Raw genomic sequence first — 17,665 nt, 5'->3', positions numbered from 1 at the left:
AATGTTTTGACCCGTTAGCGAAAAAACTTAACCTAGATCGAACTATTTATAAGTAAATCGGTTTATATAAAAGGCTTACATGGGTATCAACAAGTCAAGAATATCTGTGTTTTGTTCCAAATATTCAGGAGCGACGTAATGGCCATGCAGGTCTAATTATCTTGAATTATAGCAACATACTTTTATCAAACAGCCTATCATTGTTCATCAGCGGGTAATATATTTATAGCTCAAGAATCACAATCAAAGAAATAATGGTTCAAGAAGATGAGCAGTGAAATATAAGTACTGTAGCATCATACACAATCCCAAACCAGGCTCGGCTTAGTAAAAAAAACAAACCCAAGACTGATGTAATTTATAGTCATAAACAATCCCAAACCTAATGTAATTAAGCATCATAAACAATCACAAGATCCATAAGCAATTAGTAAAATACCCAACAAACAAATAAAAGTTACTAAAAAAGGAAAACTTCAACTAGACAAAAGCATCCTAAACTCGCTTAGTTACCAGAACCCATCATATCTCTTAGTAAACCCAACCGTATTAGAGGAGGACAACTATATAGCATCCTTTCTTTTGCTTGGTTGGTTGCCAAGTAATTTCAAGCTCCACGTATTTCATGGGAATCCAAACCCAATGGCTCCAATGCATTATAAATTTCTTCACTTGTGTACTCGTGATGATAAGCTCTTTCAAGTATTTTATTGCCTTCTAAAATAACATTAGCCACACTGCTAACGCCATTCATAATCACAGAGGTTAAATCTTCATCTTGTTGTTCAACCTTTTTCTACTCTTACATTTCTTTGCACGAGAAGATGTAGGAGGTAGCACTTGAAGATCATCATCAGTATTGCATTGGCTCTCCAGAACTACATCATTGGCAGCACATAAGTCATCAACTTCTGGAATTGTTTCTATGTTAATGTTGTCATTTTCTTTCAGTCGGGCATTTCTTTCTTTAGCTGTTTCAGCTTGTGCTCCGGATGCCCTATCTTTTGCAAATAGTTGTAGCATTTCATTGAAGTTTGAGACTTTCTTCGTCTTCAATACTGCAGCATCAGGCGTTGACTATTTAACAAAATTAAGCTAATTAGTATTATAAGCGATATTCTAAATATTCAAGTAAATAATTAAAAAAACTTACATCTATTAATTTATCCCAGACTTCATCCTCCGCTTCAATTAATTGAGTTTCTGAATTCCAAGAGAATCCACTCAATGACGTTCCACGAAACATGTCGTACCATTGAGAAAAATGCTCTTTCAACATTTTTAAACGATGCTTCAAATGTTTTTTTGGTCAATTCAATTTGAAGCTTTGTGTTCAGCTCCTCAATCATATTGTTGTATGCTTGTGAAGTAAAACTGCCATTATCCTGTTGCGCTATCATGGATTGTATGAATATATTATCCATACTTTCTGTCCACTTTATTTGTTCCTTCTTTCTGGTGGGTTCGTGTTTGCTCATGATAACTTTCTACATGGTAATAGATACATAAATTCAAATATGTATATATGTAAATGGTTGCTTATGCTAAATAGAATTAGTATATGCACACACGAATAAAAAAGAACAAAGTCACCAATTAATTGAAACCATAACAGTCAATACAAAATCGAAATGAAATACTATAATGTACTATTCTAAATCTACTTTGACATATCTATTTCATTGTTTGGATAATTCAAATAGTTGGTCCACATTTCATTTGCAGTTGAGTTCCTTAGTTTTTCGGATCTCGTACTACCCTCACGTATGTCTCTTGTAATTTGACTTTCTTCCTTTTGTGGTCCATCTAACACCTCTTGTATGACCTCATCTTTAAGATCTTTGTCACGATCTTCCTCTAGTAAAAAGTTGTGTAAAATACAACATGCTAAAAAGATGCTAGACTGTGTTTCGCACGAGTACAATGGTTCCGCTGTACTTCTAATAATAGGAAACCTCTTTTTTAGGACACCAAATGCTCGTTCAATTACGTTGCGTAATGATGCATGACGAAGGTTAAACAACTCCTTTGCATTCTCAGGGGCGTGCATGGAGTACTCTTTCAAATGATACCTAACACCTCTATATGGTGCTATTAGGGTACTCGTGTGAGGTAAACCCACGTCTACTAAACAATATCTACCTATAAACAACTTGTAATTAGTATTAGAATACATTATTAAACAATTTAAGTAAATTTGGTAAAAGAAATTACCAGTTGGAATGACTAGTTTATCATCTCTAGTAAGCGCATTCTTTATAATTCTTGAGTCTGATGTTGTACCCTTCCATCCAGTTAGCATATACGTAAACTTTAAATCAAATGTACAAGCAGCCAATACATTTGTTGTCGGGTATCCCTTACGACCACGATATCTAGGGGCATCCTTATTAGGTACTTTGACGCGAACATGTGTTCCATCAATTGCACAGATACAATCCTTAAAAAAAAAGGATAAAATCTCTTTTTTTTTTCCTGGATTTCTTTTGGGACAATATCACCTTTAGGTTGTTGAATATAACGACCTTCTAATGATATAATCGCTCGCAAAACTCTATGGACGCACCGACTAGTTGTTGACCCAGAACGACGGTATAGCCACGAGGTAAACCGATTTCTCAAATCATTGCCTACAATGTGCAAAAATGTTGCAACATGCTCTTCAACAGACATGCGTTGAGTAGCTCGAAGTCCACCATCACGCTTTAAGATACTGCACAATGTCAGAAAAGCTTTCTCACTCATGCGGATAAGCTCACGACATTTACCGCCATTTGAAAGGTCGTGTAACATCTCTTCTCGCACATATCATCGTTGTAAAATTTCATCATTAGTAGGTAAATTAGCACGACTTCTGGTTGACAATCTATGTAGTGCAACGAAAGCCACCAGAAAGCAAATCAGGTTAGCTGCTTGCAATTGTCTAGCTCGCACAAGTTCAGCTGCCTTGCGTATCTGATTATCCATTGTAAACTTACTTGCTATTGAAAATTGTTATTAGATTAGAAAATTGTTAGTTAAAACTTTACGTTCTTGTTCTATGAAATTATTGTAGGATGCATTGACATGTTTTTTAATTAATGCTTGTCTCTATTAGAGTTAATAAATCAAATAAGAGTAAACTAGAAACTAGGGTTGAGGAGAATTCAATTTTGTGGTATTCTGGTGAACAAAATACGACCTAAAACAACTATTAGCCTATTAGGTTAGATCTGACTCAACTTAAAGTGAAAATATGTAACACTTGACTAATAACTAATTAGATAATGTGACAAGAAAGATGATCAGATTAGATAACTTCAATTATTAACAGGAGAATTGCTATACAAAACTGAAAGAGAACTAATCAGATACAACATACACGATCTCATTTTTTGTCGAAACTAATTAGATAACATGACAGTAAAGGTGATCAGATCAGTTAAGTATATTGAAGTGAGTGCAAACTTTCACTAAACAAGCTCCTATCTACTACTTAACACGCTAAGCAACTCATATTCATCCAGAGTCAAAAGTTCACCAACGAAATATCGAAATAACCTCCAATCATACAACCTACTTACGAATTTAAATGACATCTGACATAACATCAGTCACAATAAACCTATAGATAAATTTTAATCATGAACCAGTGGCAAATCAGCTCAAACTTACACTAAACAAGCTCCTATTTGAATACCTAACATGCTAAGCAACTCATATTCATCTAGAATCAAAAGTTCTCCACCAGAATATCAAAACAATCTCCAATCACATAACCTACTAATGAATTTAGATGACATCTGACATAACATCAGTCACAATAAACCTATAGACTAATTTTGATCACGAACCAATGACAAATCAGTTTAAACTTACACTCCTATCCGAATACCTAACATGCTAAGCAACTCATATTCATCAAGAATGAAAAGTTCTCCAACAGAATATCAAAATACCTCCAATCAGATAACCTACCCATAAATTAAAACAATATTTGACCTAAATAAACCTATAGATTAAGATTAATCATTAACCAGTATTCATACATACATTTCTCAAAGGGGAAATTCAGGCGCTTCAAAATTTTCTGCTATAAACAATCAAAGCAATCTAACTTAATCAAAATTAAAAAATTTAAGAAGCCAAAACCCAAATTGGACCCATGACTTTAATCCAAATTTTCAACAGAAAGACCCACACAAAGGAGAAGGACGCTCAAAATTGGATGTGAAATAGGAATGTGATGTTACCTGGGAGATGAACAGTAGATCGCTGAGGAGAGCAGGTTACAGAAACAATGATGGAACAGTTTTGCAATTGTGGGATAGATGATGGAATGTGGGTTGAAGCTTTGGCAGGAGGTTGTGGGAGATATACCCGCCATATGTTTTACAAGGGTAAAATAGGAAGTGAATTAGGAATGTGGTCTTTAATTCTTCATTTCTCTGCCAATTACCCCAATTTGGAATGAAACAGTTCAACCCTAAAAAACCTCCCCTATCTCTTCTCTTCTCTCCCTTTCTTCCCGTAATAAAATCTCTGGAACACCATTACCCTTTTCTTTCCTTACAATTCTTTTCTCTTCTCCAGTTAAGTGGATCTCTGGAACACAGTGTTAGAGAAAGTCTTTGTAGAGAGAGAAAGAGTAGTGAGGCTGATATATTTGTAAAATACAATATTGTTTTATTTGTTAATTGTTTTTTTAACAAATGAGTAGAAAGACTAAAATATCCTTTTCGTTATTTGATTTAACAAAGAAAATTAACTAGGTTAGGCTTAAAGGACATAACATGTAACATTTTCAAACATTAAGTACAAAACCCATCAATTTTAAAAACAAAGGACATCACTTGAAATTTGATATAAAGATAAAGGGCAAAAATTGTAGTTCACTCCAATTGTATGTATATAAAATAAAGACGTTATGGATCATCCATCATAACCCAACCGTTCCACATCTATCTAATTACATTATATTTTATATATTATATAATAAATAAAAATATTTAAGCACACATTTCACTCAATTAATACATCTAAAATTGGATTTTCCAGTCTAAATCACAATACCATCTAAAATACTTTTTATTAACGTTTCAAAATGATTTTATTATGCTATTTAAAACTTTGGTGGAAGTTACCAGCATTTTAACCGCATGATTTTATATGAAAAAATATGTTTTTCAGGATTGATACGTTATAATTAAGCGAAGTTTTTTCATTAAATTCAAAATGGTTATAAACTCAATTCTAACACTTTTTTTTTTTTTAAAATTCAAATTCTAATATATAAATAATTTAACTAAAGATTAATTTTAATTTTTTAATATTATTGCAACAATAAGGTTGACTTTCTTTCTTTCTTTTTTTTCTTTTTTTTTTCTTTTTTTTTTTTTTTTTTTTTTTTTTTGTAGTAGCTACCGGAATTAGAATTTGATTTGGAAATACTATTAAAGTCATGTATATTTTTAAGTTAAAACTTCATATAAACAATATTTGAAAATTATTGTTATACTCAGACTGGAAAAGTCAAATTTCATATTATTTTGAAGATGATTTTGTAGCTAATTTGAATTCTTACAATATTATTAAAATTCAGATCGTAATAAATAAATGAAAAATTGGCATGTAATAATCTCACCTATACCTTATTGGTCATTAATAATTCCACCTCAGAATATTCCCCCCACTAGTCCCACCTTTCACCTATTTTTCCTACAATGGTCCCCCGTTAAAAAAACTTAACGAAGTTAAGTTTTTTTCCAAATTACAAACTTATTTTTTAGGGCTTTTGATCAGAACGATGATACGAGTCCATTGATGTAAAACTTACTTCGAAATAGTGTTCCAAGTGACTTGATTTTGGTTAATTGGAAATTTAAACACTCGAATTGAAGCGCCGTTTTTATCATTTGGAGTACCGTTTCAAGACAAGTTTTACATCAATCGACTCGTATCGTCGTTCTAATCAAAAGCCCTAAAAATCTGTTTGTAGTTTGGAAAAAATCTTAACTCCTTTAAGTTTTTTTAACGGAGGACCATTGTAGGAAAAACAGGTGAAAGATGAGACTGATGGGGGAAATATTCTGAGATGAGATTATTAATGACCAATAAGGTCTAATGAGATTATTAGATGCCAATTACCCTAAATAAATAAGATACCAAATAACAATTATATATGAAATAGAATGTTAACTCAACCGTTACAAATATAACATTTAGGTTTGAAGCCAAACTTTATATTAACTACCTAAAATAACGAACCTATAATAATCGTTTGCTATTATATAATATTTAAAACATCTTTTTTTTTTATTTGACATCACCCCACATATTACACGGGTTATTAACCTAGTATTCGATATAACTAATTACATGTTTCAACCTCGTACGGTGGCCGAATTTGCCATCTATATGTAATTTGACATAATTAATGCTAAAGTATTTACTAATGGCAATTACCATTACCAATTACCATTTACCAATATATTAAAATTAGAACACAATAAACAGTAACATCATCAAAGGGATTAGCAAATGGTATCAGATACCAATGCCGGTATCAAATTTATAAAACCGGATATATTTTCGGTACTGACTTTCGACATTTTCGATATCGGTTCGGCACCGGTATTCACTGGTTTTTACCCTCAAATACCGGTACCGAACCGTACCGTGCCAGGTATATTCGGTACCGGTACCCACTTTTGGGGATTTTCGCTAACGGTATTTTCGGTACCAGTTGGTACCGAGCTCATCAAATCATGTAGCAACGCAAGTAATTGCACCGTTTAGATTACTTTTCATACACAACCAAATAAATAGTAACATCATCAAGAGGATGAGCAAATGGTATCGGGTACCAGTACTCGTATCAAATTTACCAAACGGGGTATATTTTCGGTACCGACTTTTGACATTTTCGGAATCGGTTCGGCACCGGTATTCACCGGTTTTTACCCTCAAATACCGGTACCGTATCAGCACCGACCGATACCGAACCGTACCGTACCAGGTATATTCGGTACCGGTACCCACTTTTGGGGATTTTCGGTAATGGTATTTTCGGTACCGGTTGGTACCGAGCTCATCAAATCCTGTAGCAACGCATGTAATTGCACCGTTTAGATTACTTTTCATACACACTGTAATATTTCGTTTGAATCAGGTTTTATATACAAAACAACCTATTTTGTTTTCTTTCTTGTCTTTTTCTATAATGAGTGAATTGTAGCATGTAAAATTAACTTAGATATTTAGATTATTGATGAACAAATCATATCAAATCCTGTAATCAAACCAGTATCGTATCGGTACCGAATTCACTATGCCAATCATTTTCGGTACCAATTTGGTACCCACCTTTTGCCATTTTCAGAATCGTTACTTTCGGTTCGACACCGGTCTAGCACCATATCTGTATTTGCTGATTTTTACCTTCAAATACCATACCGTATGGTACCGAGCATTTTCAGTGCCGGTACCTAATTTCGATGATTTTCCGGATCGGTACTTTCGGTGCCGTTACCACCAAGCTCATCCATATTTTAACGTGTTAGCACCGTAATAACTAAACTGAAAACAACCGAATTTCCAACGTTAGGACGTGTGGGTCCTATTATTATATATTAGACTATTTAAAATCGCATTTTTTAGGACGAAGTGACTATCGGTACGTCATTTTTATTTATGTTTTGATATTTGGTATCTACTTGCCGTTGCCGACACGCGTTTTGCAGACATTAGGTCCCCGCCGCAACACGCGGGCGGAAAATCAACTAGCTTTCTTAATAACCCTTCAAGACAACACAAAACATTAAAAACAAGATGCTCCATAAGGTACTACCAGGTACAACCAACTGCTGAGATCATAGGCAGCAGCAAACAAACAAACAAAGGCCAAGTACAAAGCATCCATCATCTTTCTTCCACTACCAGTCATCTGCTCCACAGGTAATCCATGCTATAATTTACTTCAGGTTTTTAAGTAAACATGTATGTAGCATGCCATTCCCATATCATTTATTGATCATGGCCGCAATTTCCAAATATTCAGATTACGTTTTATCTCTACCATGTCATGTCAAATGGGTCAAAGCTAGCCACACATTTATTTAGCTTAAATGGGAACTGGTTAAAAATCACAGAAAGTGTATTCTTATTGTAGTAAAACATAAATATATACAGATAAAAATGTGTTTGCAGGTCAACCCGACTCATACTTAAAAGTTAGAGCTAACCAGTTTTCCAAAACTTATTTTGAGCAATTGCTCAACGTGAATCACCCGTCTATTTTGCCACCTTTTGCTTATTAAAAAAATAAAACAATGATCCCAACATGCGGCATTCCTTGTTCATTAACATTTTCAATTTAATGACTAATCTGCATGCTATAGCGTTTCTCAGAACCATAAAATTTGAAATGTGCAAAATTTAAGGAAACTTGTGGACCAAAATCAAGATAACCGGTTTCTTGAGCTCATTGCTAATGAACAAACAGGTAACACAGGGCATATTGGAAAGAATGAAGGTTGCTGTTTCGACCCATTTACATAAAATTTGGGTCCTGTTTGTTTCTAAAGGGTTGAGCTAATACATTTAACTAGACAGAAAACGGGTCAAATAGGTTGTGGTCGAACAGGTAGAAGGCCAGCCAAGATGTACTCATACGCAAAAAACCTCCAAAAAGCACTTCATCAAAGAAGAGTTTATATCATTATTGTTATAAAATAGTTTTGTAATCATATTTAAAACTCTAATTATCTATGAATCTATGAATATTAATAAAATGAAATAAAAAAGTATATGTGCCCCAACCAGTGGCGGAGCTTGAACGGAAACTCGGTGGGGGCAGGACCTCAAAATCCAAATTGGTGGGGCCCGGGCTCTTAAAAATCCAATATTTTACACTACAAAAAAATATATTTTTTTCGGATATTTTCGATAAAATTAACACTACGAACGAATATTCGGTGGGGCCCATAGTTGTTAACGGCGAATAGCGATAAGGTACCTATATGCTACATAGCGAATAGCGATAAATAGCGGATGGCTATTTTATAAATAAAGATACACTAGAAAAAAGAAAATTTAAAAATTTTATATGTATATTATATCAAAATACCCTGTTATATATGCTATTGAGTAAATTGTCAAAATGGTCCCCGTGGTTTGGGCAGTTTTGCCACAATGGTGGGGCCAGGGCACCCCGGGCCACCATTATCCTCCGCCCCTGGTCCCAACCTGCCCTCTTTAGATCATATGAAAAATCCCTTTATTTTGGCTCACTACTCCACTAACTGCTAGAAAACCAATGTTGCAATTTTTAACAGCCCAAATTAGAGCATGTTGCATATTATGTATGAATTATCTATAAGAGAATTTCGCTAACTCACAACTGAACAGACTTTCAACATTGACCTTTAGCGCAGGTCAAAACAGGTCGGGTAAGGTTTGGCTGGCCCCGAAAACTTTTTTGTTTCATTTTTCTAAATATTATAAATATTACCGTACAAAAATAATTAAAGGAATGTATTACTATAAAAGTAAACTAACCTTTCTGATTAAGCAATTCAGGAGGTTTTTTCTAGGGTGGTCGGGGTGGTCTTGTGATAGCCACTCGTGATGAGTGATAGCACACCACCGCAAGTGTGTTATCACTCGTGGATGGGAGGAACTCGTGATGTACATCGCGTGTGGATGGAGGGTGTGATGGTGGAATATAACCATTGGGGCATGCTTTTTTATAAAAAAGAAATCTCCTACACTATAAATACCTCTACAATTTACCCATTCTATACTCATTACGTCTTCGAAATACACACTTAAAACACCCAATTTTCAACCTACAAAACTTATGGAAGGCTCAAGTAAAAAAGTGCCCACTACGAAGAAAAAATATAAGCCACATGTTCGTGCTAATCTAGGCGAACCGGGTAGGTTTCGTTCACAAGACGAACCGAGACCCACCCAACCGCACGAAAATGCCGAAGAACCGTATCGCTCGGTTCTCATAGAACGCAAACGAGAAATTTGTGCGAGGTGGAATTGGCCATGTAACTTGTAGGATGTTTTTTTTTAAATTCGGTAGTTTAACTTCTTTTTTTGCAACGTTTTCGGCAGTTTATTTTTTTATTTTAATTGTAATTTTTTAACTTTAATGCAATTTTTAATTATTTGTCTTAATTTTAATTTAATTAAAAAAAGAGTGAGTGATGATCACCCCTTGTGTGATAGAGTGAATTGTGATAGATTGTGATGGAGTGAGGTGTCAATTGGTGATTGGGTCTTGTGTGTGATGGATTGGGATGACTTTCAATCTGTTTGACCAGTGTAACCCATTTCATATTTGGTTAAGTCTGTATGTCATAACCCATTTGACCCGTTAAAGATAAAACATAACAAAATATCAGATACATTTATATATTGCCTTTTTTAAGATAATTCATGTCAAGAAAGAATGCATATAACGCATGAAGTAACAATCAAGAAAAATGAAAAAAGGTAAACTCACCATGCGATATTGTCCCAGTGAAGGAAACCACCATGGCCTCTAGCATTTGTAAACTTGTAAGTTGGACCCGAGACTACACAAAAAGACAACAATAAGTTGATATAATTAAATAATTCTTTTCTTTTTGCCAAAACATCAAAAAATAGCCGAAATTACCTTCATAACCTTCATATACTGGATCTTCTGCTAACAGAAGCGGTGTATCTAAGTCGATATATCTATTAAAGAATTTAATAAACATGTTCAGGAAATTACAACAAATGAAACGCAGATAGTACGTAAACTCCACACTCATATATGTACAAATATATAAACTCCATATTCATATAGAGAAAACTTTTTATTTCACTATAAGCAGATATGCAAAAGTTTAATATAGCACGTTTGTGAAAATTATATAAACTCCACACTCATAAATGTACAAATATTATAAAGAGGCTCATATTTCTAGTTGTATATAATATATATACAGAAAAGATGAGAAAATGTTCACTTTGAGTAGGAACTTTGACATCTAACTAATTTCTACAGATTAAATTTTGTGGACATTTAGGCAGTTGTTCATATTTTTTAAACATTAAATAAATATATTACTTGATATAGGGAGAGGTTAAACAAAAATATTTTGACTTACTTAAAGCCTCCTAAACCAGCAGCAAGATGGGCGGCAAAGCCCATGGCAAGTCTAGTTTCAACCATACCACCAATCATCAAATCAAGACCTGAAGCTTTTGCAAAATCAATAATTTCAAGAGCCCCTAGAACACCTAGTTTGGCAAGTTTAATATTAATCACATCAGCAAGTTGTCGTTTCACTATTTCTCTAACATCTGCTAAACTTCTACAACTTTCATCAGCAGCAACTGAAACATCGTATTTAGTTTTGGCAATTCGAGTGACGTGGCCAAGGCCTTCCCAATCGTCTCTGTGAACTGGTTGTTCAAAAAGTATAGGGGTCACCTCCATTTCTGCAAATATATTAAGATTGCCAAGAGTCACTCAAAAAATGGAGCAGCTTGGTGCCTAAGGCATTAAGAATGATAAGCTCACCATGTAACTTTTCAAGAACCTGAATAGCTTCGGAGGAAGTGTAGCCTTCATTAGCGTCTAAAATAAACAGACAATGAGGGTGGGCCACACGTATAGCTTTTAGCACTTGAATATCTGCATTCAAATCTTTTCCGACCTTAAGCTTCAAAGTCTTGAACCCTTGTTTATAATACTTTGAAGCCAACTGGGCGGCTTCGGTTGGAGAAACAATAGGTATCTACATCATCAACACAAGGGTTCCTTCATCTTTGTTCTTTATACATACATATACATAAAGAAGGTAGCTAGCTACCAGCAAGAAGAAAGAAAGAAAGTAGAAACTCAACTGTTATATCTGTGGTAATCGTATTTGAAACCCCACCAAAGAATCTCCATAATGGGGTGCCAATGCTGGTTGCAACGGCATCAATGAGAGCCATCTCGACCCCAGCTCTAACCTTGGAGAAGAAATAAACACAACACAACACAAAACAAACATGATGGATGGATCATGGATCATGAAATAACATAATATATAGTTGGGTTGGGACTTGGGAAGTTAACTTACGGAAGCAAAATGATGTCCAGGAAGGAGTTGAGCAATCTCCCTCAAGAGGTGACCCAAAGGCATGGGGGCCTGAGTGTTGTTCAAAAAGTGACAGGCCTCGGCGGCCTTCCTGAGCGCCGTGGTCTGATCCTCGGCCGTAACGAAGGGGAGGATCGGAGCCTCCCCCCAGCCGCAACACCCATTCTTCAGTTCCACCCGAATACCCACGTTCTCCACTCCCTCCACTTTCGATGTGGCGATCGTAAAAGGCGCCAACAGTGGCACGTTCAATTTCCTGCCCTCTGCTCGATGAATGTCCACACTCAAACGCTCCATCAAACCCAAATTTGATTTTGCTGAAGGGCTTTTGTAAACTTTTGGGGAGGAAAACAGAGAAGAAAACCCAATTGAACCCATTAAACAAAAATTATTGGGATTTGTTTGGAGAAAGAAGATGGTGGAGGGAGGAAGGAAGGATTATTTATTCCGGAAAAAAACTAGACTCATGTATTTGTTTGTTTACCAAGTGGAATCCTTTGTCGCATGTGAATTGTTTTTGTTGACTCCTTCCTTCCTTCCTTCTGTGTCTTGAACGAAGAAACAATACAAATACCCATATCAGAATATAATATACATCTTCTTTTATAATAAGTTATTAAAGATTAAAGATATGCATAGGAAACCTCATGAATTGTCTTATGCCAAGTCTACATTCAACGTTAAGAAATTATGTTATGTATATGGTTTGCTTTTTAACCGTTTACTCACTAGTCATGAGTGTGTTCTCGAGTTAAGTTAAGGAGAGAAAAGAAAGGATTCTCCCATTTTCTTTTCTTTCTCTCTGTTTCTTTCTAGATTGAAAAGATTAATCATAGGCAAAAACACCCTCATTTTCTCTTCTTTTCTCTCCTTTAATGAGACTCTAGAATACAACTAAAAATTATTTCCTTTTAAATGTTTTCTTTTCTCTGATTTAATGAAACTCGGGAACTAAGCGGAAGTGAAAGGTCTGCCACATCATCAACTCATCCATCTTAGGCTGGACGGTACTGGGCTCGGCCTGGGCTCGTCGAGGCCCGTCGTCGACCCAAACATCATTTCCACCCTCCCCCCCCCCACTCCCGGCGTCGTCGTATTCGTTGCCCTCTCGACGTTGGAGACGGCCTAAAGGACAAAATTTCGACCGTTTGAAACTAGTTGTTTGCTAAAAAAATTATTTTTCAAATCCCACTTTATTATACCCTTATTCTCACACTTTCAACCCAAAATTCTTTCATTCTCTCTCATTTTTTTATAAACCATCATACTTTTATATAAAAAAAATAAGCATGTCTTCATCTTCTTCTTCAACGTGGTATTCATTATCTTCGGGTCATTATGTACACAACACAGATGATCATGGAGGAGTCATCACAACGGAAAACTAGGAGAGGCGCCTTAAACCGATACCGAGAAGGTATTTTAATTTTTTAGTTTATCTTTATTTAAATTTAATAATGAATTTAATTTATTTTTCGTTTTTTCTTCTTCAACGTGGTATTCATCATCTTCGGGTCATTATGTACGCAGCACAGATGATCATGGAGGAGTCGTCACAACGGCAAACTAGGAGAGCCGCCTTAAACCGATACCGAGAAGGTATTTTAATTTTTTAGTGTATCTTTATTTAAATTTAATAATGAATTTAATTTATTTTTCGTTTTTAATATATAGCCGGCCATGATAATTTAGTGGCCGATTATTTTGCCGACATACCTGTGTACACGGACATGATGTTTTGACGTCGGTTTCGAATGAGTCGTCGTCTGTTCTTACGTATCGCAGGGCCATGGCCCAGTCTGATCCGTTTTTCACACTGCGATACGACGCTAGGGGCCAAAGGGGATTCACTACTTTACAGAAATGTACGTCGGCCATTCGCCAACTGGCATACGGGTACGCACCCGATTCGTTGGACGAGTATTTAAGGATGTCCAAAAGAACCGCATGTGAATGTTTGCACAGGTTTTGCGAATGGATCGTGAATATATATAGCAAGAAATATCTGCGGAAACCAAACACGAACAAGGTCCAAAAATTATAACAAGCACACGAACAAAGACATGGTTTTCCAGGAATGCTCGGAAGCATTGATTGCATGCACTGGCCGTGGCAGAACTGCCCTACTGCCTGGCAAGGTCAATATACTCGGGGCGATCATGGTCATCCAACTATAGTTCTAGAGGCTGTTGCGTCACAGGATCTCTGTAGGATCGTTTCCACAACCAAACGAGTCGATCAGAAGAGATCTCGTCCAATACGAAAGGCGGAAATAGACGTATCGGAGTTATTTCAGCTTTATACACACTAGAATCACTTTAACTATCTCTTGTATTGATTTCGGAATGTTTTACAACCTGGAGATACTTCGGCAGAGCTTCGCTACCGGAATTAGAAGTCTACTAAATGAAATCTCAAACTTACTATATATAGGCAGTCCATTTCGCATGGAATGACCTCATACGAAATGGCATTTCGTGCGAATTGGCCTTACCAGTTCGTGCGAAATGGCTCCATCTTACATGTTTCTTGTTTTTCTCGTTCTACGTGTCTAGATCTTTCAATTCTAATACAAGAACTCATCATCGTTGAGGCAGCTTCTACTTCTAAGTTTGACATGTTCAAACTATCAACCGTTCTGTTCAGCACATCATACGATTCTTTTACGTACTTAACATCAAACAACAATTTTTCTTTCAACTCGTCTAGTTCACTATATACTTCTTGTCTTTCTCTTCACAAAGTTTGCATGGTTCCAAACATTTTAGACAAGGTTTTGTGACCTCAACAATCTTTTCAACTTCGACAATCTTCTCAACTTCGACGATTTTTTCAACTTCAACAATTTTTTCAACTTCAACAATTTTTTCAACTATTTTCTCAATCACCTTTTCAGTCATCGGTTCTTCATCAAATTCTCTCTTTCCTTATTCTCTTCAACTTCAATCTTTTCTGTCAATTTTTCTTCAACTTTTTCTTTTTCAGCTTCCATTTTTTCCTTTTCTTCAGCAACCCTTTTTGCTTCAATTTCCTCTTCTATAATCCTTCTTGATTCCAATTCTTTCTTCAGTCTAGCAGCCTTTTTCTCATTCAACATCTTGATCTTATCTGCAAAAAACAAATTAAAACTCTAAGGATCCAATTCTAATCTAGCGTTATTAATATACTCTTCCTCATCATCAGTGTCGTCATCACTTTCTGATGACTTGAAAATCTTCTTTCTTTTTGGCTTAGATTTGACTGATTCCTCTTCCAAGATTCGAGCAACAAAGGCTTTATTCTTTAAGTAATTTTTATCCGGAATGTATTTATCCTAGCAAAATCCCTCTGGTAACCTTTCATCTTCTTGGTCTATCAAACCACCATTCGGAGGCCTTTCATTCTTTTGATCTATCAGACCATAACAAGCTCTCTCCTTTGATCTTTCAGCAACCTGATGGTAAATTGCTTTTCTATGATAATCGTTATTTCCAAACGGATCTTGTCTTCCGGTGGCTTCTCTGTTTGTACACTCTCATTTAAAATGCCCTTTTTCTCGGCAACGAAAACAAGTAACCTTTGATTTGTCAAAACCTAGCTGAGATGTAGCATCATCACGAAGATCATCTCTTCCGGTGATTTGTTTGAATTTTTCTGCTCTTCTCAAAACACTAGCTAAACACCACTTGATACTCAAGTTCTTCAGAATCAATCTGATCATAATCCTCTTTGGTGAGCATCGGATTTCCGATTCTTCCAGCAACTAAACTTTCATACGATTCTAACATAGTGACAAGCGATGCCATGTGTTGCTTTGCAGTTTCTGGAGAAAAATTTTGACCATTTTGAATATTCAATGTAACATTGCATTACAGATTTGTTGAACTCTGTCGTTGAGATCTTGGTGTTGAGAAATTTGGATCAAAACTTGAATAAGACGAAGAGTATCCACCACTCTGAGTTGTAGTGCTAACATTTGTTCCGGAAGTACCATTAGCACTGAAAGGAGTCTGAATCTTCGGACTCGGAGTAGTCTCAAATTTGCTTCCTCTATAGTATAAACTAACATCTTGTTGAGCACTTGGATTATTCATGATAGCAGTTTTCTGAACATCTAATTCATGTTCTTCAAGCTTCTGAATGAACTTACACAAATTCATACCTTCAGATTTTCTCATATGTTTTAAAATCAACAGATATGTTCCCCATTTATCTTGTGGTAATGCATCAGATAGCTTATCAACCCATTCATCATCTTCCTTTTTGATATCCAATCTTTTCATTTCCTGGACAAGATGACAATGTCTATCGATAGTCTTCTTAGTCGTTTCACCTTTACAAGCTGTAAATATATCAAAAGATTTCTTTAGTAATGCACATTTATTTTTTATCATATCAGCACTTCCCTTAAACTTTTGAATTAACGCTAACCAAATTGATCTAGCAGTTTCCTCATGTTGAAGCAAAACAAAAATATCTTCTTTTACCGCTTGTTGGAGAATGCTAATCATCATTTTTTCACTGGTGTATTTTAATTTCTCAATCGCTGAAAAATCACTTAAAGGTTTTTCATTTCCACGTCCATCTGTCGGTTTAACGTAATCTTTGTCTAACGAAACTCATGCATCAAACTTATAAGCTTGCACCCAGTTTTTAAACCGATTCTGCCATCCTTTAAAATCCTCAATGTACATAAGCTTCGGAGGCTTTTGGAAGGAGCCTGTTTCATTCTCGATTTCAACAGTTTCGGCAACTGTAACTGGGGCAGTTGGAGCGGTAGCAAACGCGTTGTAAAACTCTTCTTCCATGTTTCGGTAAAATGTTTCACAAAATCACAAGATTCAACCAAACTGGAGATTCAAAGTGACTGAGTTCAAACGACCTGATGACACTGTTCAAACGATCTGCTCACCTTTAAACAACCTCAACTAGATTTACTGCGACCTGGGGTTTAAATTCAAACGAATTGGAGGCTTCTTATGTGAACTGAGTCCAAGCCGTGCGAAATGGAGATCCCAAGGTTCAACTCGTGTGAATTGGAGGTCTCAAGGTTCAACTCGTGCGAATTGGGGGTCTCGAGGTTCAACTCGTGCGAATTGGAGGTCTCAAGGTTCAACTCGTGTTAATTGGATCAATCAATCACGCGAATTGAGTTCATTTCGTACGAAGTGGATGAATTTCATACGAATTGGAAGTCAGATCATACGAACTGGGGTCATTTCGTGTGAATTGATGTGCTTTCAAGCGAACTGGAGCATTTTCAAGCGAATTGATGAGCAATTCGTACGAATTGAGTGTAATTTCACACAAACTGCTGCTGATGTCACACGATCGGTATGTTTTTGATAAAATTGATCAAGATTTAGGTCGATTGTAGGTCTGATTCTTTCAAGGATTGATTAAAACTATGTTTCGCACGTTATATGTGAAAATCAGTCCATTTTAACCGTAACAACTCCGTTAATTTTGAAAAATGTAAAGAAGAATCAGTAGAAGTGAGAAATTTTGGTGAAAACAAGCTAAAATGGTAAGAACTCTTCCTCCTGAGATCTGATACCACTTGTAGGATCGTTTGC

The 17,665-nt window shown here is 35.7% G+C and overlaps 3 protein-coding genes across 4 annotated transcripts; all 3 read right to left on the bottom strand.

The window, feature by feature from the left end:
- Positions 1-406: 406 nt before the first annotated feature.
- LOC118489193 (uncharacterized protein At2g29880-like) lies at positions 407-5,229 on the bottom strand. Its single transcript, XM_035986871.1, has 3 exons — positions 4,233-5,229; positions 1,154-1,487; positions 407-1,077 (listed from the first exon to the last, which is right to left on the bottom strand). The coding sequence occupies exons 2-3, from the start codon at positions 1,277-1,279 to the stop codon at positions 766-768; spliced, it is 438 nt and encodes a 145-aa protein (XP_035842764.1). The 5' UTR covers positions 1,280-1,487; positions 4,233-5,229; the 3' UTR covers positions 407-765.
- LOC110924824 lies at positions 1,661-2,302 on the bottom strand. Its single transcript, XM_022168811.1, has 2 exons — positions 2,215-2,302; positions 1,661-2,142 (listed from the first exon to the last, which is right to left on the bottom strand). Exons 1-2 carry the CDS (start codon positions 2,300-2,302, stop codon positions 1,661-1,663), a joined length of 570 nt encoding a protein of 189 aa, XP_022024503.1.
- A 2,420-nt stretch (positions 5,230-7,649) lies between the features above and the next one.
- LOC110920863 (L-Ala-D/L-amino acid epimerase) lies at positions 7,650-12,653 on the bottom strand. 2 transcript variants are annotated; one of them, XM_022165071.2, is made up of 7 exons: positions 12,093-12,653; positions 11,872-11,982; positions 11,546-11,762; positions 11,130-11,463; positions 10,652-10,713; positions 10,496-10,568; positions 7,650-7,924 (listed from the first exon to the last, which is right to left on the bottom strand). In XM_022165071.2, coding segments are annotated over exons 1-7 (1,194 nt in total). In that variant the 5' UTR covers positions 12,489-12,653; the 3' UTR covers positions 7,650-7,923. The 2 variants fall into 2 exon arrangements, with proteins under 2 accessions (XP_022020763.1, XP_022020762.1); XM_022165070.2 differs by having other exon boundaries at positions 7,650-7,945; positions 12,093-12,649.
- Positions 12,654-17,665: the final 5,012 nt, after the last annotated feature.

This window comes from Helianthus annuus, chromosome 17 (genome assembly GCF_002127325.2).
Source record: "Helianthus annuus cultivar XRQ/B chromosome 17, HanXRQr2.0-SUNRISE, whole genome shotgun sequence".
Taxonomy (NCBI): domain Eukaryota; kingdom Viridiplantae; phylum Streptophyta; class Magnoliopsida; order Asterales; family Asteraceae; genus Helianthus; species Helianthus annuus.
Note: the sequence above shows the minus strand (reverse complement) of the source record. Positions and strands in the feature narration are given on the sequence as shown.

Excerpts from the sequence above, each read along its gene's own strand:
- LOC118489193 (XM_035986871.1), bottom strand. The coding sequence starts at position 1,279 with ATGTTGAAAGAGCATTTTTCTCAATGGTACGACATGTTTCGTGGAACG. Across the intron at positions 1,078-1,153 it reads TCTGGGATAAATTAATAGAT|TCAACGCCTGATGCTGCAGT; the intron begins GTAAGTTTTTTT and ends TTTGTTAAATAG.
- LOC110924824 (XM_022168811.1), bottom strand. The coding sequence starts at position 2,302 with ATGCTAACTGGATGGAAGGGTACAACATCAGACTCAAGAATTATAAAG. Across the intron at positions 2,143-2,214 it reads TAAACTAGTCATTCCAACTG|GTAGATATTGTTTAGTAGAC; the intron begins GTAATTTCTTTT and ends AGTTGTTTATAG.
- LOC110920863 (XM_022165070.2), bottom strand. The coding sequence starts at position 12,488 with ATGGGTTCAATTGGGTTTTCTTCTCTGTTTTCCTCCCCAAAAGTTTAC. Across the intron at positions 11,763-11,871 it reads CGATTACCACAGATATAACA|ATACCTATTGTTTCTCCAAC; the intron begins GTTGAGTTTCTA and ends TTGATGATGTAG. Across the intron at positions 7,946-10,495 it reads CACTGGGACAATATCGCATG|CATGGATTACCTGTGGAGCA; the intron begins GTGAGTTTACCT and ends AGTAAATTATAG.